Source organism: Mesoplodon mirus (assembly GCF_964341445.2).
Source record: "Mesoplodon mirus genome assembly, chromosome: 6".
In the NCBI taxonomy this organism is placed as follows: Eukaryota; Metazoa; Chordata; class Mammalia; order Artiodactyla; family Ziphiidae; genus Mesoplodon; species Mesoplodon mirus.
In genome coordinates, this window is record NC_138982.1 from 34,271,809 (window position 1) to 34,296,775 (window position 24,967).

General features: G+C 38.5%; 1 protein-coding gene across 5 annotated transcripts in view; it reads right to left on the bottom strand.

The window, feature by feature from the left end:
* The window catches only part of LRCH3 (leucine rich repeats and calponin homology domain containing 3), a 127,109-nt gene that overhangs the window by 39,659 nt on the left and 62,483 nt on the right, over positions 1-24,967 (bottom strand). For all 5 annotated transcript variants that reach the window (XM_082626051.1, XM_082626050.1, XM_082626048.1 and 2 more), the window contains exons 7-10: positions 16,075-16,168; positions 14,611-14,731; positions 3,883-4,031; positions 20-96 (exon numbers count right to left, since the gene is read on the bottom strand). In XM_082626051.1, the coding sequence (XP_082482177.1) occupies positions 20-96; positions 3,883-4,031; positions 14,611-14,731; positions 16,075-16,168 (441 nt within the window). The remainder of the gene's footprint in view (positions 1-19; positions 97-3,882; positions 4,032-14,610; positions 14,732-16,074; positions 16,169-24,967) is intronic.

A 24,967-nucleotide genomic window follows, 5' to 3' on the forward strand; every position in this document is an offset into this window, starting at 1 on the left:
TAGAATTGGTTTTTCAAACCTGTTTTGATGTGAATATCTTCTCGTGTCTTCTGTTTTTTGAAATTCCCTCATGGGTACTGGCTTTACTGGTGAACCCTAGGTCAAAAAAAGAAAAACAGATCAATTTAACACATGTATCCAGAAAAGTGTAATTACACAGTTCATATTCAACTTGGCATTTAGGGATCTGTATATTACACTAAAAATATTTTAACAGAAACTTCAAATGTGAATTTTCATGCTTAAAAGCATTATAGGTTATATTATTGCTTTGGTAAACATAAAACTGTTCACAATCCAAAAACATTTATTTAAAAAAAAGCAGATTTTCTTCACACTGTATTTTATGAATTATAATAACCATATAGTAATATTTACTAGATGATAAGATGTGAAAGTTGAAAAGGATCTTAGCGGTCATCTAGTACAAACTTCCATCTAGAACAGGAATTCCTACCAACCCTACCGTGACTTTTGCTCAGCCTCTCTTGAATATTTCTAGTAATAGGAAGTTCACTGGGGAGGTTACATTTCTTTACTTCTTCATCATCATAAATTGTTACTTATGTTAGTCAGACAAATAGTCCTGGGGATGCTGGTGGAATACCAAGATAAAGCAAAAAGTAATTTCTATTTATGGTAAAATATGATATTAATTAAAAGAGAAATAGTGGCAATTTATTTATAAACTGAAGGGTAAAGGTCATTTCAAAAAACATTACCAAAGAAAATTAAACTGGCTTAAGTTATATGGACTATATACTGAAAAATAAAATTATAAATCAAAGGTAGAGGCTCATGGGATATCACACCACATATTTTGTCAAATGAGAATTTATAAAAATAATATAATCTTACTTCAACACCAAAAATAATCGTCAAAATGTGTATTCTGGAAGGGGAAAAAAAAACTTATCCAAAAAAAAAAAAAACCCCTAAAAATCAAATGTAAAACTATTTATAGTCTATTTCCAAGAAGTAGGTACATCACAAATAACTAGATCTTCTTTGGTGAGTTACTCCAAAGGGCTAAAGCTGACTCCCGTAAAGTCTGGGCATAATGATAATATTAAAGGAGATACAATTCTAGAAACTTGATGAGAGAATAATTACTCTAATTTCAGTGAATATGACTTTTTAAGTAAACAAAAATCTCTCCTAGTATGTTAACATCAGTGACTTATCACCCTGGTTTTACAATACTGCAATTACCTAAAATTATAAGGGGTACATGAAATTTTCATGACAAAATGAATGTAACATTGGTTTAATTTAAAAAATATGTCATAGTCTATAAATATAAGTCATACCTTATTTATCACAGTATCACTATGTATGTGACAGGCATTATGATAAAATTAAACAACAGCAGAGCGTTTAAAATCTCAAATTGTTTTTAACAACCCATGTTTAGGTAGTATCCAAGAATATAAAAAAAGTATTTCTTCACTGGTTATTAAACCATTTAAAATAATACTGCTTTATTTTATTTTTATAGGTGCCAAACTTTAGAAAGCCTTATGACACAGAAGTCATAAAGAGCCTTATGACAGAATCATAAAAACTACTATATATAGTAGGTAGATGGAATCAAAAAACTTATTACAAATTAGCCAATATAATGGATTAAAGAAATGATACTACAATTTTTCATCAGTAGCATAACGTGCATTTTCACTTTTAGTAGAAGTACCTCATCTACACAGCCTAATTAACAATAAAATGGTCAAAGAGAAAGACCACAAGAAAAAGGATTCCCTTTTAGATTATAATGTGCATTGTTAACTTAAGCTTTATTGCAAAGTAGTTGCCCTCTGCTCTAGCAGAAGTGCTTATAGCCTGAACCACAAGTAGTTTCATTAATCACAGGTACACACTGCTATCTGTAGGCTGCAGGACTTTGATTTACAGTAGTCCACTTTATCTTCTGGTTTCACTTTTCGAGGTTTCAGTCACCCACAGTCAACCATGTTCCAAAAATATTAAACGGATAACTTCAGAAATAAACAATTCATAAGTTTTAAGTTGCATGCTGTTCTGATGAAATCTCAAGCTGTCCCGCTCCATCCCACCTGGGCTGTAAATCGTCTCTTTGTCCAGAGTATCCTGCCTGTTAGTCCGTTAGTAGCCGGCTCAGTTAGTCTCTCTTGGTTAACAGATTGACTGTCGCAGTATAGCAGTGCCTATTTTACTTAATAATGGCCCCAAGTGCAAAAGTAGTGATGTTGGCAATTCGAATATGCCAAAGAGAAGTCATAAAGTGCTTCCTTTAAGTGAAAAGGTGAAAGTTCTTGAATTAATAAGGAAAGAAAAGAAATTGTATGCTGAGGTAAGATCTATAGTAAGAAGAAATCTTCTATCTGTGAAATTGTGAAGGAAAAAGACATACATGCTAGTTTTGCTGTTGCACCTCAAACTGCAAAAGTTACAGTCACAGCGTGTGATAAATGAATGCTTAGTTAAGACGGAAAAGGCATTAAATTTGTACAATGAAATATTTCGAGAGAGAGAAACCACATTCATATAACTTGTTACAGTATATTGTTATAATTTTTCTCTTTTTTTTTTTTTTTGCGGTATGCGGGCCTCTCACTGTTGTGGCCTCCCCCGTTGCGGAGCACAGGCTCCGGACGCGCAGGCCCAGCGGCCATGGCTCACGGGCCCAGCCGCTCCGCGGCATATGGGATCCCCCCAGACCGGGGCACGAACCCGTATCCCCTGCATCGGCAGGCGGACTCTCAACCACTGCGCCACCAGGGAGGCCCTTTCTCTTTTATTATTAGTTATTATTCTTAATCTCTTACTGTGACTAATTTATCAATTAAACTTTATCATAGGTGTGTATGTATAAGAAAAATCCTAGTACATATACGGCTCAGTACCATCCGTGGTTTCAGGCAACCATCCACTAGGGGTCTTAGAACGTACACCCTGTGGATATGGGGTGGGGGGAATACTGTATATAACTTTATCCAGCTTTAAATACAAGAATGTCATTTGAACACCAACAAAAAATACTGTGTTCAAAAGCCTTCAGACAGGAAGACCAAGGGTTTTTTTTTTTTTTTTTAAAGAATGATAATAACACTCTATAACATGTCCCACTTGAAGTGACTATTCGCTATTTCTAAAAGACTAAATACATCATTCTCCAAAAAGGCCCCAAGTGTTTCTCAAATAATCCCTGCTCAAAGCCTGGGACCAACTCCAGACATTAACATCACACACACTGAAGTGAAGCCATTTTATTATGCTGACTAGATACACTGAAGAATGCTATTTCTACTTGAGACCCTTGGGGAATTGGCAGAGATTTTGCAGTGGGCTGAATGCTCATTTGTTTTCTAAGGCAACTCAATGCTCCACTATAAGAGACATCCAAGAATTTTAATGGCAAACAATTTATATTCTGTGTGACTTCACATAAAAGCACCAATATAATTAAGCTCATCATAAAAATTCTATGGTTAAGTTTGTATGTTGCTCCAAAAGTCAGCAGTTTGGTTCAGTTCTTAATTACTGATCAAACTATGATTTACCAGTTAATAAAAATAAGAAAACAATAAGAACAACAATGAAAAGCATCATATTCCTCTGCATTTTCTTCCAAGGCATAGGATAATCTTAGGACTTCTTTTATTCCCTCTTCAAAATTCTGAAATCTGTCTTTTTATTTGAAAAATAAACTTAAACTTTACTTGAGAGTATTGTCTGATTTTAAAAATAAATCTGAAAAACTCAGTAATAAAATTGGAACTAAATATAATAAAACAAATAATTAAGCCTAAACCAACAAACCACTGATATGATAGAAATTTATACTGTCATAAACTGTTTTTACTAGGGGATAGCAAAAAATTTAAGCTTAAGTGTGTATACTACCTCATGAGAGATTCGCCGTTGTTCAATATATGCCATAAACTGTGAACTGAGGCTGTCTGAGTCCAGGCCCTTGGGTGGTCTCACTTCTTCCTCTTCTTCCTCTGCAGTACAGCTGTCAATATAGTCAATCTGATCCAGATCATGCTCCACTGTTCATATGACACATACACACACAGACACCAGAAAAAACATTCAAATTAGATAGCCAACAAAAAACACTGAATTGTATTCTTTCCTTTTCCCTAACATTTTCTATTCTGAAACTGGGAAGAATAAGAAGTTTAAATTACATAAGCCTTTATTATTTAGTCCATGGCCACTCACAAAAATAGGCTAAAGAAAAAATCTTAGTCCTAATTCACTATAAAGAATGCAGTAATTGATGGTAATTATTATAAAACAGACCTCTAATATTTCTGTTTTCTTTGGACAGCTCTTGACTATCTTAAACAAGACAGTTTTAGTTTGTGAGACAGATAAGAAGAATAATTTTTTAACATCAGAAAATATATATTCTTTTAGGTTTTTTTTTTTTTTTTTTTTTTTTTTTTTGCATGTTTTAGGTTTGGGGCTTAATCATACCTCTCTGAAGAGCTGGGAGGCAGAAAACCTAACACAATCAACTCAAAATAAAAGTGAAAAGACAGGAGGAAAGTGGACTTGGTGATAAATAAGTAGATACTGACGACTGTTCCCTTTCCTGTAACTGTTGTCCATAACTAGAACAAGATTTATTTTCCTATTTAGAAAATTATTTTCTAGAGGTCAGTATTGCAGATATTTTGTAGCAGTTTGCGGATGGAAGGGAATCATTTGAGGAATTTTTGCTTCTCAGAATGCTCTGGGGTGAGGAGAAGCACATAAATAACATATAGCCACATCATTATTTCTTCTAATACACTTGGGTGCACCCCACTAATTTTTTTTTAAGTTTAAAAAGTAACTATTTTTAAAAGCCACTTTAGGCCTGGAGGAAGATGGCGGAAGAGTAAGACGCGGAGATCACCTTCCTCCCCACAGATACATCAGAAATTCATCTACACGTGGAACAACTCCTACAGAACACCTACTGAACACTGACAGAAGACCTCAGACCCCCCAAAAGGCAAGAAACTCCCCACATACCTGGGTAGGACAAAAGAAAAAAGAATAAACAGAGACAAAAGGATAGGGACGGGTCCTGCACCAGTGGGAGGGAGCCGTGAAGGAGGAAAGGTTTCCACACACTAGAAGCCCCTTCGCGGGCGGAGACTGCAGGTGGCGGAGGGGGAAAGCTTCGGAGTAGCGAAGGAGAGCACAGCAACAGGGGTGTGGAGGGCAAAGCGGAGAGATTCCGGCACAGAGGATCGGTGCCCTCAGGCACACACCAGCCCGAGAGGCTTGTCTGCTCGGCTGCCGGGGCGGGCGGGGCTGGGAGCTGAGGCTCGGGTAACGGGTTTCAGTCGGAGCGCAGGGAGAGGACTGGGGCTGGCGGCAGGAAGAGAGCCTGAAGGGGTTAGTGCACCACGGCTAGCCTGGAGGGAGTCCGGGGAAAAAGTCTGGAGCTGCCGAAGAGGCAAGAGACTTTTTCTTCCCTTTTGTTTCCTGGTGCGCGAGGAGAGGGCATTAAGAGAGCTGCTTAAAGAAGCACCAGAGACGGGCCCGAGCCGCGGCTAAAGGCGCGGACCCCAGAGACGGGCGTGGGATGCTGGGGTTGCTGCTGCCGCCGCCACAAGGCCTGTGTGCGAGCACAGGTCACTGTCCACCCCGCCTTCCAGGGAGCCTGTGCACCCCGCCACTGCCGGGGTCCCGGGACCCAGGAACGGCTTTCCTGGGAAAGTGCACGGAGCGCCTCGGGTTGGTGCAACGTCACGCCAGCCTCTACCGCCGCAGGCCCGCCCCACACTGCGCGCCCCTCCCTCCCCTATGCCTGAGTGAATCAGAGCCCCCGAATCAGCGGCTCCTTTAAACCCGTCCTGTCTGAGCGAAGAACGGACGCCCTCCGGCGACCTACGCGCAGAGGCGGGGCCAGGTCCAAGGCTGAGACCCGGGAGCTGTGAGGGCAGAGACAGGGAAATCTCTCTGTGCAGCCTCGGAGGCAGCGGATTAAAGCTCCACGGTCCACTTGATGTGCCCTGCGTCTGTGGAGTGCATGAATGGACAGCGAATCATCCCAAATTAAGGAGGTGGACTTTGAGAGCAAGATTTCAGACTTTTCTCCCTTTTCCTCTTTTTACAACGAATTATCCCAAATTGAGGAGGTGGACTTTGAGAGCAAGATTTTCGATTTTTCCCCCTGCTCTCTTTTTGCGAATGTGTATGTGTATGCTTCTGTGTGAGATTTCCTCTGTATAGCTTTGCTTCCACCATATGTCCCAGGGTTCTATCTGTCCGTTTTTTTTCAATAATTAATTTTTAATTTTAATAACGCTACTATATTTTATACTTTATTCTATTTTACTTTACCTGCTCTTTCTTTTTTTCTACCTTCCCTTCCTCCCTCCCTCCCTCCGCCCCTCCTTTCCTTCTTTCTCTCTTTCCTTCCTCCCTCCCTCCCTCCCTTCTTCCTTTCACTCTTTCTTTTTCTTTCCTTCCTCCCTCCCTCCCTCCTTTCTTTCTTTCTTTCCTTCCTCCCTCCCTTCTTCCATTCACTCTTTTTCTTTCCTTCCTCCCTCCCTCCCTCCTTTCTTTCTTTCCGTCCTTCCTCCCTCCCTCCCTCCTTTCTTTCTTTCTTTCTTCTTTCCTTTCTTTCCTTCTTCCTTTCTTTCTCTCTCTCTTTCTTTCTTCTACTAATTCTTTCTTTCTACTTTTTCTCCCTTTTATTCTGAGCCGGGTAGATGAAAGGCTCTTGGTGCTGCAGCCAGGAGTCAGTGCTGTGCCTCTGAAGTGGGAGAGCCAACTTCAGGACACGGGTCCACAAGAGACCTCCCAGCTCCACATAATATCAAGCGGCGAAAATCTCCCAGAGATCTCCATCTCAACACCAGCACCCAGCTTCAGTCAACGACCAGCAAGCTACAGTGCTGGTCACCCTATGTCAAGCAACAAGCAAGGCAGGAACACAACCCCACCCATTAGCAGAGAGGCTGCCTAAAAACATAATAAGGCCACAGGCACCCCAAAACACACCACCAGACGTGGACCTGTCCACCAGAAAGACAAGATCGAGCCTCAACCACCAGAACACAGGCACTAGTCCCCCCCACCAGGAAGCCTACACAACCTACTGAAACAACCTTAGCCACTGGGGACAGACACCAAAAACAACGGGAACTACGAATCTGCAGCCTGCAAAAAGGAGACCCCAAACACAGTAACATAAGCAAAATGAGAAGACAGAAAAACACACAGCAGGTGAAGGAGCAAGATAAAAACCTACCAGACCTAACAAATGAAGAGGTAATAGGCAGTCTACCTGAAAAAGAATTCAGAATAATGATAGTAAAGATGATCCAAGATTCTATTTCCAAGATCCAAAATCTTGGAAATAGAATAGACAAAATGCAAGAAACAGTTAACAAGGACCTAGAAGAACTAAAGATGAATCAAGCATTGAATAAAAACACAATAAATGAAATGAAAAATACTCTAGATGGGATCAATAGCAGAATAACTGAGGCAGAAGAACGGATAAGTGAGGTTGAAGATAAAATAGTGGAAATAACTGATGCAGAGCAAAATAAAGAAAAAAGAATGAAAAGAACAAAGGACAGTCTCAGAGACCTCTGGGACAACATTAAACGCACCAACATTCGAATTATAGGGGTTCCAGAAGAAGAAGAGAAAAAGAAAGGGACTGAGAAAATATTTGAAGAGATTATAGTTGAAAACTTCCCTAATATGGGAAAGGAAATAGTTAATCAAGTCCAGGAGGCACAGAGAGTCCCATACAGAATAAATCCAAGGAGAAATACGCCAAGACACATATTAATCAAACTATCAAAAATTAAACACAAAGAAATCATATTAAAAGCAGCAAGGGAGGGGCTTCCCTGGTGGCGCAGTAGTTGAGAGTCCGCCTGCCGATGCAGGGGACACGGGTTCGTGCCCCGGTCCGGGAAGATCCCACATGCCGCAGAGCGACTAGCCCCGTGAGCCACGGCCGCTGAGCCTGCGCATCCGGAGCCTGTGCTCCGCAACGGGAGAGGCCACAACAGTGAGAGGCCCGCGTACCGCAAAAAAAAAAAAAAAGAAAAAAGCAGTAAGGGGAAAAAAAACAAATAACACACAAGGGAATCCCCATCAGGTTAACAGCTGATCTCTCAGCAGAAACTCTACAAGCCAGAAGGGAGTGGCAGGACATAATTAAAGTGATGAAGGAGAGAAACCTGAAACCAAGATTACTCTACCCAGCAAGGATCTCATTCAGATTTGATGGAGAAATTAAAACCTTTACAGACAAGCAAAAGCTGAGAGAGTTCAGCACCACCAAACCAGCTTTACAACAAATGCTAAAGGAACTTCTCTAGGCAAGAAACACAACAGAAGGAATATACCTACAATAATGAACCCAAAGCAATTAAGGAAATGGGAATAGGAACATACATATCAATAATTACCTTAAATGTAAATGGACTAAACGCTCCCACCAAAAGACACAGATTGGCTGAATGGATACAAAAACAAGACCCATATATATGCTGTCTACAAGAGACCCACTTCAGACCTAGAGACACATACAGATTGAAAGTAAGGGGATGGAAAAAGATATTCCATGCAAATGGAAATCAAAAGAAAGCTGGAGTAGCAATTCTCATATCAGACAAAATAGACTTTAAAATAAAGACTATTAGAAGAGACAAAGAAGGACACTACATAATGATAAAGGGATCGATCCAAGAAGAAGATATAACAATTGTAAATATTTATGCACCCAACATAGGAGCACCTCAATACATAAGGCAAATACTAACAGCCATAAAAGGGGAAATCGACAGTAACACACTCATAGTAGGGGACTTTAACACCCCACTTTCGGGCTTCCCTGGTGGCGCAGTGGTTGAGAGTCCGCCTGCTGATGCAGGGGACACGGGTTCCGGTCCAGGAAGATCCCATATGCCGCGGAGCGGTGGGGCCCGTGAGCCATGGCTGCTGAGCCTGCACGTCCAGAGCCTGTGCTCCGCAACGGGAGAGGCCCCTTTAAAACAAACAAACAAACAAACAAACAAAAAAATCACCCCACTTTCACCAATGGACAGGTCATCCAAAATGAAAATAAATAAGGAAACACAAGCTTTAAATGATACATTAAACAAGATGGACTTAATTGATATTTATAGGACATTCCATCCAAAAACAACAGAATACACATTTTTCTCAAGTGCTCATGGAACATTCTCCAGGATAGATCATATCTTGGGTCACAAATCAAGCCTTGGTAAATTTAAGAAAATTGAAATTGTATCAAGTATCTTTTCAGACCACTATGCTATGAGACTAGACATCAATTACAGGAAAAGATCTGTAAAAAATACAAACACATGGAGGCTAAACAATACACTACTCAATAACAAAGTGATCACTGAAGAAATCAAACAGGAAATAAAAGAATACCTAGAAACAAATGACAATGGAGACACCACGACCCAAAACCTATGGGACGCAGCAAAAGCAGTTCTAAGGGGGAAGTTTATAGCAATACAATCCCACCTTAAGAAACAGGAAACATCTCGAGTAAACAACCTGACCCTGCACCTAAAGCAATTAGAGAAAGAAGAACAAAAAACCCCCAAAATAAGCAGAAGGAAAGAAATCATAAAGATCAGATCAGAAATAAATGAAAAAGAAATGAAGGAAATAATAGCAAAGATCAATAAAACTAAAAGCTAGTTCTTTGAGAAGATAAACAAAATTGACAAACCATTAGCCAGACTCATCAAGAAAAAAAGGGAGAAGACTCAAATCAATAGAATTAGAAATGAAAAAGGAGAAGTAACAACTGACACTGCAGAAATACAAAAGATCATGAGAGATTACTACAAGAAACTCTATGCCAATAAAATGGACAACCTGGAAGAAATGGACAAATTCTTAGAAATGCACACCCTGCCAAGACTGAATCAGGAAGAAATAGAAAATATGAACAGACCAATCACAAGCACTGAAATTGAAACTGTGATAAAAAATCTTCCAACAAACAAAAGCCCAGGACCAGATGGCTTCACAGGCGAATTCTATCAAACATTTAGAGAAGAGCTAACACCCATCCTTCTCAAACTCTTCCAAACAATATCAGAGAAAGGAACACTCCCAAACTCATTCTACGAGGCCACCATCACCTTGATACCAAAACCAGGCAAGGATGTCACAAAGAAAGAAAACTACAGGCCAACATCACTGATGAACATAGATGCAAAAATCCTCAACAAAATACTAGCAAACAGAATCCAACAGCACATTAAAAGGATCATACACCATGATCAAGTGGGGTTTATTCCAGGAATGCAAGGATTCTTCAATATATGCAAATCAATCAATGTGATACACCATATTAACAAGTTGAAGGAGAAAAACCATATGATCATCTCAATAGATGCAGAGAAAGCTTTCAACAAAATTCAACACCCATTTATGATAAAAACCCTGCAGAAAGTAGGCATAGAGGGAACTTTCCTCAACATAATAAAGGCCATATATGACAAACCCACAGCCAACATGGTCCTCAATGGTGAAAAACTGAAACCATTTCCACTAAGATCAGGAACAAGACAAGGCTGCCCACTCTCACCACTCTTATTCAACTTAGTTTTGGAAGTTTTAGCCACAGCAATCAGAGAAGAAATGGAAATAAAAGGAATCCAAATTGGAAAAGAAGAAGTAAAGCTGTCACTGTTTGCAGATGACATGATACTATACATAGAGAATCCTAAAGATGCTACCAGAAAACTACTAGAGCTAATCAATGAATTTGGTAAAGTAGCAGGATACAAAATTAATATACAGAAATCTCTGGCATTCCTGTACACTAATGATGAAAAATCTGAAAATGAAATCAAGAAAACACTCCCATTTACCACTGCAACAAAAAGAATAAAATACCTAGGAATAAACCTACCTAAGGAGACAAAAGACCTGTATGCAGAAAATTATAAGACACTGATGAAAGAAATTAAAGATGATACAAATAGATGGAGAGATATACCATGCTCCTGGATTGGAAGAATCAATATTGTGAAAATGACTCTACTACCCAAAGCAATCTACAGATTCAATGAAATCCCTATCAAACTACCACTGGCATTTTTCACAGAACTAGAACAAAAAGTTTCAAAATTTGTTTGGGAAAACAAAAGACCCCGAATAGCCAAAGCAATCTTGAGAACGAAAAACGGAGCTGGAGGAATCAGGCTCCCTGACTTCAGACTATACTACAAAGCTACAGTACTCAAGACAGTGTGGTACTGGCACAAAAACAGAAAGATAGATCAATGGAACAGGACAGAAAGCCCAGAGATAAACCCACACACATATGGTCACCTTATCTTTGATAAAGGAGGCAGGAATGTACAGTGGAGAAAGGACAGCCTCTTCAATAAGTGGTGCTGGGAAAACTGGACAGGGACATGTAAAAGTATGAGATTAGAACACTCCCTAACACCATACACAAAAATAAGCTCAAAATGGATTAAAGACCTAAATGTAAGGCCAGAAACTATCAAACTCTTAGAGGAAAACATAGGCAGAACACTCTATGACATAAATCACAGCAAGATCCTTTTGGACCCACCTCCTAGAGAAATGGAAATAAAAACAAAGATAAACAAATGGGACCTAATGAAACTTCAAAGCTTTTGCACAGCAAAGGAAACCATAAACAAGACCAAAAGACAACCCTCAGAATGGGAGAAAATATTTGCAAATGAAGCAACTGACAAAGGATTAATCTCCAAAATTTATAAACAGCTCATGCAGCTCAATAGCAAAAATACAAACAACCCAATCCAAAAATGGGCAGAAGACTTAAATAGGCATTTCTCCAAAGATGATATACAGACTGCCAACAAACACATGAAAGAATGCTCAACATCATTAATCATTAGAGAAATGCAAATCAAAACTACAATGAGATATCATCTCACACCAGTCAGAATGGCCATCATCAAGAAATTTAGAAACAATAAATGCCGGAGAGGGTGTGGAGAAAAGGGAACACTCTTGCACTGCTGGTGGGAATGTGAATTGGTACAGCCACTATGGAGAACAGTATGGAGGTTCCTTAAAAACTAAAAATAGAACTACCATATGACCCAGCAATCCCACTACTAGGCATATACCCTGAGAAAACCATAATTCAAAAAGAGACATGTACCAAAATGTTCATTGCAGCTCTATTCACAATAGCCTGGAGCTGGAAACAACCTAAGTGTCCATCATCGGATGAATGGATAAAGAAGATGTGGCACATATATACAATGGAATATTACTCAGCCATAAAAAGAAACGAAACTGAGCTATTTGTAATGAGGTGGATAGACCTAGAGTCTGTCATACAGAGTGAAGTAAGCCAGAAAGAGAAAAACAAATACCGTATGCTAACACATATATATGGAATTTAAAAAAAAATGTCATGAAGAACCTAGGGGTAAAACGGCAATAAAGACACGGACCTACTTGAGAATGGACTTGAGGATATGGGGAGGGGGAAGGGTAAGCTGTGACAAAGCAAAAGAGAGGCATGGACATATATACACTACGAAACGTAAGGTAGATAGATAGTGGGAAGCAGCCGCAGAGCACAGGGAGATCAGCTCGGTGCTTTGTGACCGACTGGAGGGGTGGGATGGGGAGGGTGGGAGGGAGGGAGATGCATGAGGGAAGGGATGTGGGAACAGATGTATATGTATGACTGATTCACTTTGTTATAAAGCAGAAACTAATAAAAAATAAAAATTAAAAAAAAAAAAAAAACTAGCCCAAATAACCATCAGTGGTAGAAATTGTAATAGTGATTACCTCTGGTGGCAAGGAACGGTTGACTGCAACAGGGAGCAAAGGAAGATTCAGAGGTGGTGGAAAACTTCTGTATCTTAATCTGGGTAATGGCTACACACATGTATCTGTTTGTCAAAACTCAACAAGTTGCATGTTTAAAATCTGTGCATTTTACTCTATGTAAACTATTCCTTAATAAAGTATTGTTAGCATTTAAAAATGAAAAAAAAAAGCCACTTTAAATGGCACACTAGAAAAAAAAAAACCTTACTACTAAGATGGTTTCTCCAGAGATGTATTTACTCCCAGCCATTATTGTATGGTGGTCTACAGGCTGCCTAAAAGTTGCAGTTGCTGGGAATAGAAAACTTGAAGAAGTCTATTTCTCAATTTAGTTTTCTGACTCAATTATTTCTAAATAATTCCATAACAGCAGTTAATATAAAAATGAATTGACTTATCATAATTATATAAATAGATAAAAGGCTGAAAAGGTTTTAAGTCTACACCCGTGTTAGAAACCAGGTGCATAAATGCATTTTTCCAATGTGCTACAACTTGTGTGACTAAATCAACAGTTCATTTTATAACTATCTCCCAAGAAAGCAACATCACTTTTTCATACTGTCTAGACCAGTGCTATCCAAGAGAAATAGAACATAAGCTATGAAAGTGAACCACACATGTAATTTTAAATTATCTAGTAGCCACATAAAAAAGTCAAAAGAAAAGGTGACATTAATTTTAATAATATATTTTACTTTGTTCAATATATTTAAAATATTATTATAACATATAATCAATATAAAGTATTACTGATGTTTTACATTCTCTTTCTCATGCAAAGGCTTCAAAATCTGATGTGTGTTTTATATTTATAGTACAGCTCAATTCAGAAAAGCCACATTTCAAATGCTCAATAACCACATGTGGCTAGTGGCACAGATCTAGAGATTATTTTAAGTCTGAAATGAACCAATGGGAAAGATATCTCATACGAAAGCAAGATTAAAATGAAAAGTACTGAAATGGTAAGTGACAGGAGTAAAAACTGAATATAAGATGGTAAGGAAAAAAAGGTGGGGCAAACCATTTAATTGAACTCATCATTCAGAGATGAATGGTCTTCTTAGATAATATAATAGATTTCTGGAAAATCAAAGTCATTTCTCCCTTATAACTGGCCCTTAAAATTTAAACATTAGGATTTGGTAATTCAAACTAAAGCAATATTGAATGGAATGCTAAAATCAAGAGTCTGCTTCAGAAGCACAAGAAAGCAGAAAGAGCTCTGTTTGTTAATGAACTATAAAAATAAATTAAAAACATTTTTTAATTTAAATTATAAATTTTAAAATACCAGAATAAGGAAAACTTGGATTCAGATGCCCATGAAGAGCACAATTCCAGATGAAAGAAAAGGTACACATCAAGAAATGTACTGAATTCCTAAAAGAGGTCAAATAATGACCACAAAGAGAATCTTTAAAAAGGAGAATAGTACTTCAAAGAAGATCATGGTTAAATCAAGATGAACAAAGATCTATTCCAGGTAAACTGTCTTTAGTAAAGTTTCCTCCCAAAATACGAATAAGGGAAAAACACTGTATTTTAATTGCAAGTCTGAAACAGAGAAACTGAAATTTAACCCTAATAGAAAACATTTTTTTTCTAATCAGATGAGAAGAGGAGGGAGGTCTTTAAAGAAAGACTGGAAGAAGCTACAGATACACAAATAAAAGGAGTGGATGTGAAAAGGCCACTTAAAAAGTCAGAGAGATTATAAAGACTTTGGATGTCGTCAGGAATCATGTTTACCTCCACCATTTGTTACTACTATACTGCTGCGATTCTCCTGGTACTGGCTTTCTCTTCGTAGTCTTTGTTCTTTAGTAATTTCTGCTACACGAAGAGGCAGATCTGAAAATTCATCTGTAGGCTTAAAAAAAATAGAAGAAACATTAAAATAAATCATTTCAAATTTTAAGACAACATGGTACTTAAAACACAGATATAATATAAATTCATTAGAATTTATATTTAAGAAGAAATAGCAAAGTAGTTTCACAGATGCATCTAGAGATGCACATATTATCCAACAATATGAATGTACTTAATGCCACTGAAACTCACTCTTAAAAATGGTTAAAATGGTAAATTTTATATGTATTTCACCACAATTTAAAAAATAGGGTATATATGACTCTATATACATACATATATGAATTTAAAGTATTGACATAAATGTATCTGTATTGATATAGCCACAATCATGTACACACCCACCCACGCACAAATACCCAAGCAATTCCACATGACAAATGGGCTGTATTCTAAAATTAATTTGCTTTAGACTCCCAATAAAACAATGTTACAAATGGTACATTACTAGTCCTGCTAAACAAAACCTTAATCATTTAACCCAATTTATAGCTAAAATATTATACCTTAGTAATTTAAAAAGAAGAGAGAAAACATAATGCTGATAATTAAAAGAGAAAAATGAGGGACTTCCCTGGTGGTGCAGTGGTTAAGAATCCACCTGCCAATGCAGGGGACACGGGTTCAATCCCTGGTCCGGGAAGATCCCACATGCTGAGGAGCAACTAAGCCTGTGCGCCCTAAAGCCTGCATGTCACAACTACTGAGCCCACGTGCTGCAACTACTGAAGCCTGCATGCTATAGGGCCTGCACGCTGCAACTACTGAGCCTGTGTGCTGCAACCACGGAAGCCCATGCGCCTAGAGCCTGTGCTCTGCAACAAGAGAAGCCACCACAATGAGAAGCTCATGCACTGCAACGAAGACCCAAATGCAGCCAAAAAAAGAGAGAGAAAAATGATATAATTAGCTGAGAAAGTTACTTATTTATCTTGAGCATGTGGATACTCTTCATTAAGGTTCCCATCTCATTACCCATCAGCCTACAGTTCTATTTTCTTACCTTACAGTACCCTTTCTACCACCTCTGCTCAAGATTATACAGGCCCTCAACGTTCAGGTTTCAGTTGTAACTGGCTCAGTTCCCATTTGACCATCCAGGATATAAAATTATTTATACAACACAATGAGGTAACACACATGTAAAACACACATGGTAAAAGATGGTAAAGAAACATAATACCTTTTTTGATGGTAGGATTATGTGGGAGTTTTACTCCTCCCTTGGCTATTCTATATTTTATATAACAAGAAATTGAGTCCAGTTAAGACACTTTCCATTTTCATCATTTTATTTTTTCTTAATCATGTTATAACATGCAGAATAGAAGAAACACTTACTTCATTCCCTGACCATCTCTTATCACCACTGTCCACACTATTGAAACCTGAATCAAGGGCTCCATAGGGGCGACCTGAGTACAGTTCTTCGTGGCTGCCAAAAAGAAATTTTAGTTGTTAATGTAAAGTTTGATATTTTAAAAATTAACATTTGAAATAAATCAGATGCAATTTTACTAATAAACATTTTCATGGCATTCAGGGACTTAACTACTTAGAATGAAATGAATATTCGTTTAACTTTTTAATATGAAAAATTCCAAATTCAAAGAAAGTAGATATAATAGTATAATGAACTACCATGTACTCATTATCCAGCTCTAAAAATATCCACATTCTTACTTCATCTATTCCTCCAGCCATTCCGAATGCCCCCCTCAATTATTTTTATTTTTAACAGTACTCTTTTTCTTAAAGTAAAACTTACATACATTTAAATGCACAAACCTTTGACAAATGAATACATCTTTGTAACATACACCTATCATGATATAGGACATTTCTACTTCACCAGAAAATTCCCACACATCCCTTCCCAGTCAACTTCCCTCACCTCGCCACTATGTGCTCCTAATAGGCAACCACCATTCAAATTTTTTCACCTTAATTAGTATAGAACATCCTCAAAGATGTACAAGATCTAATCCCTGGAACCCATAAATATGTTACTTTACATTGCAAACGGGAATTAAGGTTGCAAATAGAAGGTTGCTAATCAGAGGACCTTAAGTTAGGGAGATTATCCTGAATTATCTGAATGGGCTCGATGTAATCACAAGGTTCCTTAAACATGGAAGAGGGAAATAGAAGAGGAGGATTCAACGCTGGCTTGAAGATGGAGGGAGGGGACCAAGAACCAAGGAAAGAAGACAGCCGCTAGAAGTTGAAAAAGGCAAGGAAATACATCCTACTCAAAACCTACAGAAAAGAATGCAGCTCTGCTATCATCTTTTTTTTTTTTTTTTTTTTTTTGCTGTATGTGGGCCTCTCACTGTTGTGGCCTCTCCCGTTGCGGAGCACAGGCTCCGGACACGCAGGCTCCGGACGCGCAGGATCAATGGCCATGGCTCACGGGCCCAGCCACTCCATGGCATGTGGGATCCTCCCAGACCGGGGCACGAACCCGTGTCCCCTGCATCGGCAGGCGGACTCTCAACCACTGCGCCACCAGGGAAGCCCCTGCTATCATCTTAATTTTAGCTCAATGAGACCAAGATTTAGACTTCTGACCTACACAACCATAAAATAATAAATCTGTGTTGTTTAGGCCTCTAAGTTTGGGGTGGTAACAATAGAAAAGTAATACAATTAGTTCTGCTTATTCCAGAATGCATAAAAATGGTATATGTAAAATTTTTCTACTCAGCATCATGTCAGTGAAATTCTTGATGTTTTTAATACCTTGGAGTAGAATGGATGAACTGTATGGTAAGCATAGGTTTAACTTAAAAAACAAAAACAAAAAAACCCCTGCCAACCTGTTTTTGAAAGTACCTATATCATTTTGCATTCCCACCAGCAATGTATTAGAGTTTCAGCTGCCAACACTGTATTCCCAGTCATTAATTTTAGTTATTATTCTGATGGGTATAAAATGTGTTTATATTTCTCTGATGACTAGTGATAATTAACATCAGTAATATTTAATACCTTTTTACGTGCTTATTGGCTGTTCATATATCTTCTTTTGTGAAATATCTGCTCAAACCTTTTGCCCATTTAAAAATGCTACATCAATAATCTTAAAAATATTTCACTAAGTAAAAGAGGCCAGACAAAATGCTACATAATGTTCGATTTCATTTCTATGAATTTCTAGGAAATGCAAAACTATACTGACAGAAAGCAGATCAGTGATTGCCTGGGCTGAGGGTGATAAAAATATATAAATCTTGATTGTGTTGGTAGTTTTGTGACTGTATTCATGTACCAAAACTCACTGAACTGCACATTAAAATGGGTAAATTTTATGATTTGTAAATTTTATCTCAGTAAAGCTGTTAAAAAATGTGTCAATCCATTTTTCCAAAATGGATGTTCCAGTTTTACTTTTTACATATTGTACTACATAAGCAATATGAGAACACTGGTTGTTCCACATCCTAACATTTGGTGTTCTCAGTCTTAATTTTATTCGTTCTTGTAGATGTGCAGTGATATCTCATTACATTTCGAAGATGACTAATGATAAGCACTTTTTTGTGTGCTTAATAGTCATTTATATATCTTTCTTCGTAAAGTCTATTCAAGTCTTTTGTCCATTTTTCAACTGGGTTGTCTTTTTTTTTTAAACATCTTTATTGGAGTATAATTGCTTTACAATGGTGTGTTAGTTTCTGATTTATAACAAAGTGAATCAGTTATACATATACATATATCCCCATATCTCTTCCCGCTTGCATCTCCCTCCCTCCCACCCTCCCTATCCCACCCCTCTAGGTGGTCACAAACCACTGAGCTGATCTCCTTATGCTATGTGGCTGCTTCTCACTAGCTATCTATTTTACGTTTGGTAGTGTATATATTTCCATGCCACTCTCTCACTTTGTCACAGCTTACCTTCCCCCTCCCCATATCCTCAAGTCCATGCTCTAGTAGGTCTGCGTCTTTATTCCCGTCTTACCCCTAGGTTCTTCATGACCTATTTTTTTTTCTTCTTAGATTCCATATATATGTGTTAGCATACGGCATTTTTCTCTTTCTGACTTACTTCACTCTGTATGACAGACTCTAGGTCCATCCATCTCACTACAAATAACTCAATTTCGTTTCTTTTTATGGCTGAGTAATATTCCATTGTATGTATGTGCCACATCTTCTTTATCCATGCATCTGTCAATGGACACTTAGGTTGCTTCCATGTCCTGGCTATTGTAAACAAAGTTGCAATGAATATTTTGGTACATGACTCTTTTTGAATTATGGTTTTCTCAGGGTATATGCCCAGTAGTGGGATTGCTGGGTCGTATAGAAATTCCATTTTTAGTTTTTTAAAGAACCTCCATACTGTTCTCCATAGTGGCTGTATCAATTTGAATTCCCACCAACAGTGCAAGAGTGTTCCCTTTTCTCCACACCCTCTCCAGCATTTGTTTCTAGATTTTTTGATGATGGCCATTCTGACTGGTGTGAGATGATATCTCATTGTAGTTTTGATTTGCATTTCTCTAATGATTAATGATATTGAGCATTCTTTCATGTGTTTGTTGGCAATCAGTATATCTTCATTGGAGAAATGTCTATTTAGGTCTTCTGCCCATTTTTTGAAGGGTTGTTTGATTTTTTGTTATTGAGCTGCATGAGCTGCTTGTAAATTTGGAGATTAATCCTTTGTAAGTTGCTTCGTTTGCAAATATTTTCTCCAATTCTGAGGGTTGTCTTTTGGTTTTGTTTATGGTTTCCTTTGCTGTGCAAAAGATTTTAAGTTTCATTAGGTCCCATTTGTTTATTTTTGTCTTTATTTCCATTTCTCTAGGAAGTGGGTCAAAAAGGATCTTGCTGTGATTTATGTCATAGAGTGCTCTATGTTTTCCTCTAAAAGTGTGATAGTGTCTGATCTTACATTTAGGTCTTTAATCCATTTTGAGCTTATTTTTGTGTATGGTGTTAGGGAGTGTTGTACTTTCATACTTTTACAAGTACCTGTCCAGTTTTCCCAGCACCACTTATTGAAGAGGCTGTCTTTTCTCCACTGTATATTCTTGCCTCCTTTATCAAAAATAAGGTGTCCATATGTGCGTGGGTTTATCTCTGGGCGTTCTATCCTGTTCCATTGATCTATATTTGTTTTTGTGCTTGTACCATACTGTCTTGATTACTGTAGCTTTGTAGTATAGTCTGAAGTCAGGGAGCCTGATTCCTCCAGCTCCATTTTTCGTTCTCAAGATTGCTTTGGCTATTCGGGGTCTTTTGTGTTTCCATACAAATTGTGAAATTTTTTGTTCTAGTTCTGTGAAAAATGCCAGTGGTAGTTTGATAGGGATTGCATTGAATCTGTAGATTGCTTTGGGTAGTAGAATCATTTTCACAATGTTGATTCTTCCAGTCCAAGAACATGGTATATCTCTCCATCTATTTGTATCATCTTTAATTTCTTTCATCAGTGTCTTATAATTTTCTGCATACAGGTCTTTTGTCTCCTTAGGTAGGTTTATTCCTAGATATTTTATTCTTTTTGTTGCAGTGGTAAATGGGAGTGTTTTCTTGATTTCACTTTCAGATTTTTCATCATTAGTGTATAGGAATGCCAGAGATTTCTGTGCATTAATTTTGTATCCTGCTACTTTACCAAATTCATTGATTAGCTCTAGTAGTTTTCTGGTAGCATCTTTAGGATTCTCTATGTATAGTATCATGTCATCTGCAAACAGTGACAGTGTTACTTCTTCTTTTCCGATTTGGTTTCCTTTTGTTTCCATTTCTTCTCTGATTGCTGTGGCTAAAACTTCCAAAACTATGTTGAATAAGAGTGGTGAGAGTGGGCAACCTTGTCTTGTTCCTGATCTTAGAGGAAATGGTTTCAGTTTTTCACCATTGAGGACCATGTTGGCTGTGGGTTTGTCATATATGGCCTTTATTATGTTGAGGAAAGTTCCCTCTATGCCTACTTTCTGCAGGGTTTTTATCATAAATGGGTGTTGAATTTTGTTGAAAGCTTTCTCTGCATCTATTGAGATGATCATATGGTTTTTCTCCTTCAACTTGTTAATATGGTGTATCACGTTGCTTGATTTGCGTATATTGAAGAATCCTTGCATTCCTGGAATAAACCCCACTTGATCATGGTGTATGATCCGTTTAATGTGCTGTTGGATTCTGTTTGCTAGTATTTTGTTGAGGATTTTTGCATCTATGTTCATCAGTGATGTTGGCCTGTAGTTTTCTTTCTTTGTGACATCCTTGCCTGGTTTTGGTATCAGGGTGATGGTGGCCTCATAGAATGAGTTTGGGAGTGTTCCTCCCTCTGCTATATTTTGGAAGAGTTTGCGAAGGATAGGTGTTAGCTCATCTCTAAATGTTTGGTAGAATTCGCCTGTGAAGCCATCTGGTCCTGGGCTTTTGTTTGTTGGAAGATTTTTAATCACAGTTTCAATTTCAATGCTGGTGATTGGTCTGTTCATATTTTCTATTTCTTCCTGGTTCAGTCTCGGCAGGTTGTGCATTTCTAAGAATTTGTCCATTTTATCACGTTGTCCATTTTATTGGCATAGAGTTGCTTGTAGTAATCTCTCATGATCCTTTGTATTTCTGCAGTGTCAGTTGTTACTTCTCCTTTTTCATTTCTAATTCTACTGATTTGAGTCTTCTCCCTATTTTCTTGATGAGTCTGGCTAATGGTTTATCAATTTTGTTTATCTTGTCAAAGAACCAGCTGTTAGTTTTATTGATCTTTGCTATCGTTTCCTTCATTTCTTTTTCATTTATTTCTGATCTGATCTTTATGATTTCTTTCCTTCTGCTAACTTTGGGGATTTTTGTTCTTCTTTCTCTAATTGCTTTAGGTGCAAGGTTAGGTTGTTTATTCGAGATTTTTCCTGTTTCTTAAGGTAGGATTGTATTGCTATAAACTTCCCTCTTAGAATTGCTTTTGCTGCATCCCATAGGTTTTGGGTTGTCGTGCTTTCATTGTCATTTATTTCTAGGTGTTTTTTGATTTCCTCTTTGATTTCTTCAGTGATCTTTTGGTTATTAATGTATTGTTTAGCCTCCATGTGTTTGTATTTTTTACAGATCTTTTCCTGTAATTGATGTCTAGTCTCATAGCGTTGTGGTTGGAAAAGATACTTGATACAATTTCAATTTTCTTAAATTTACCAAGACTTGATTTGTGACCCAAGATATGACCTATCCCGGAGAATGTTCTATGAGCACTTGAGAAAAATGTGTATTCTGTTGTTTTTGGATGGAATGTCCTATAAATATCAATTAAGTCCATCTTGTTTAATGTATCATTTAAAGCTTGTTTCCTTACTTTCATTTTGGATGACCTGTCCATTGGTGAAAGTGGGGTGTTAAAGTCCCCTATGATTGTGTTACTGTCGATTTCCCCTTTTATGGCTGTTAGTATTTGCCTTATGTATTGAGGTGTTCCTATGTTGGGTGCATAAATATTTACAATTGTTATATTTTCTTCTTGGATCGATCCCTTGATCATTATGTAGTGTCCTTCTTTGTCTCTTCTAATAGTCTTTATTTTAAAGTCTATTTTGTCTGATATGAGAATTGTTACTCCAGCTTTCTTTTGATTTCCATTTACATGGAATATCTTTTTCCATCCCCTCACTTTCAGTCTGTATGTGTCCCTAGGTCTGAAGTGGGTCTCTTGTAGACAGCATATATACGGGTCTTGTTTTTGTATCCGTTCAGCCAGTCTGTGTCTTTTGATGGGAGCATTTAATCCATTTACATTTAAGGTAATTATCGATATATATGTTCCTATTCCCATTTTCTTAATTGTTTTGGGTTTGTTATTGTCAGCCTTTTCCTCCTCTTGTGTTTCTTGCCTAGAGAAGTTCCTTTAGCTTTTGTTGTAAAGCTGGTTTCGTGGTGCTGAACTCTCTCAGCTTTTGCTTGTCTGTAAAGGTTTTAATTTCTCCATTAAATCTGAATGAGATCCTTCCTGGGTAGAGTAATCTTGGTTGTAGGTTTTTCCCCTTCATCACTTTAAATATGTCCTGCCAGTCCCTTCTGGCTTGCAGAGTTTCTGCTGAGAGATCAGTTGTTAACCTTATGGGGATTCCCTTGTGTGTTATTTGTTGCTTTTCCCTTGCTGCTTTTAATATGTTTTCTTTGTATTTAATTTTTGATAGTTTGATTAATATGTGTCTTGGTGTGTTTCTCCTTGGATTTATCCTGTATGGGACTCTCTGTTCTTCCTGGATTTGATTAACTATTTCCTTTCCCATATTAGGGAAGTTTTCAACTATAATCTCTTCAAATATTTTCTCAGTCCCTTTCTTCTTTTCTTCTTCTGGGACCCTTATAATTCGAATATTGGTGCATTTAATGTTGTCCCAGAGGTCTCTGGGACTGTCCTCAGTTCTTTTCATTCTTTTTTCTTTATTCTGCTCTGTAGTTATTTCCACTATTTTATCTTCCAGGTCACTTATCTGTTCTTCTGCCTCAGTTATTCTGCTATTGATCCCATCTAGAGTATTTTTAATTTCATTTATTGTGTTGTTCATCATTGCTTGTTTCCTCTTTAGTTCTTCTAGGTCCTTGTTAAATGTTCTTGCATTTTCTCTATTCTATTTCCAAGATTTTGGATCATCTTTACTCTCATTACTCTGAATTCTTTTTCAGGTAGACTGCCTATTTCCTCTTCATTTGTTAGGTCTGGTGGGTTTTTATCTTGCTCCTTCATCTACTGTGTGTTCTTCTGTCTTCTCATTTTGCTTAACTTACTGTGTTTCGGGTCTCCTTTTCGCGGGCTGCAGGTTTGTAGTTCCTGTTGTTTTTGGTGTCTGTCCCCAGTGGCTAAGGTTCGTTCAGTGGTCTGTGTAGGCTTTCTGGTGGAGGGGACTAGTGCCTGTGCTCCGGTAAATGAGGCTGGATCTTGTCTTTCTCATGTGCAGGTCCACATCTGGTGGTGTGTTTTGGGGTGTCTGTGGCCGTATGATTTTAGGCAGCCTCTCTGCTAATGGATGGGGCTGTGTTCCTGTCTTGCTAGTTGTTTGGCATAAGGCGTCCAGCACTGTAGCTTGCTGGTCATTGAGTGAAGCTGGGTCTTGGTGTTGAGATGGAGATCTCTGGGAGATTTTTGCTGTTTGATATTACGTGGAGCTGGGGGGTCTCTTGTGGGCCAGTGTCCTGAAGTTGGCTCTCCCACCTCAGAGGCACAGCACTGACTCCTGGCTGGAGCACCAAGAGCCTTTTATCCACATGGCTCAGAATAAAAGGGAGAAAAAATCGCAAGAAAGAAAGAGGATAAAATAAAATAAAATAAAGTAGGATAAAATAAAATAAAGTTATTAAAATAAAAAATAATTATGAAAAAAATTTTTAAATAAAGTAATAAAAAAAAAAGAATGGACAGACTGAACCCTACAACAAATGGTGAAAGGAAAACTATACAGACAAAATCTCACACAGAAGCACACACATACACACAAAAAGAGGAAAAGGGGAAAAAATAATATATCTTGCTCCCAAAGTCCACCTCCTCAATTTGGGATGATTCATTGTCTATTCAGGTATTCCACAGGTGCAGGGTACAACAAATAGATTGTGCCGCTTTAATCCGCTGCTTCTGAGGCTGATGGGAGAGATTTCCCTTTCTCTTCTTTGTTCTCACAGCTCCCAGGGTTCAGCTTTGGATTTGTCCCCGCCTCTGCGTGTAGGTCACCTGAGGGCGTCTGTTCTTCGCTCAGACAGGACGGGTTTAAAGGAGCAGTGGATTCAGGGGCTCTGGCTCACTCAGGCCGGGTTGAGGGAGGGGTACAGATGCGGAGCGAGCCTGCGGCGGCAGAGGCCAGCATGACGTTGCACAATCCCGAGGCACACTGTGCGTTCTCCCGGGGAAGTTGTCTTTGGATCCCTGGATCACAGGACCCTGGCAGTGGCGGGCTGCACAGGCTCCCGAGAGGGGAGGTGGGGATAGTGACCTGTGCTCGCACACAGGCTTCCTGGTGGCGGCAGCAGCAGCCTTAGCGTCTCATGCCCATCTCTGGGGTCCGCGCTGATAGCCACGGCTCGTGCCCGTCTCTGGAGCTCCTTTAAGCAGCGCTCTTAATCCCCTCTCCTCACGCACCAGGAAACAAAGGGGGAAGAAAAAGTCTCTTGCCTCTTCGGTAGGTCCAGAGTTTTTCCCGGGGTCCCTCCCAGCTAGCTGTTGTGCACTAGCCCCCTTCAGGCTGTGTTCACGCCGCCAACCGCAGTCCTCTCCCTGTGATCC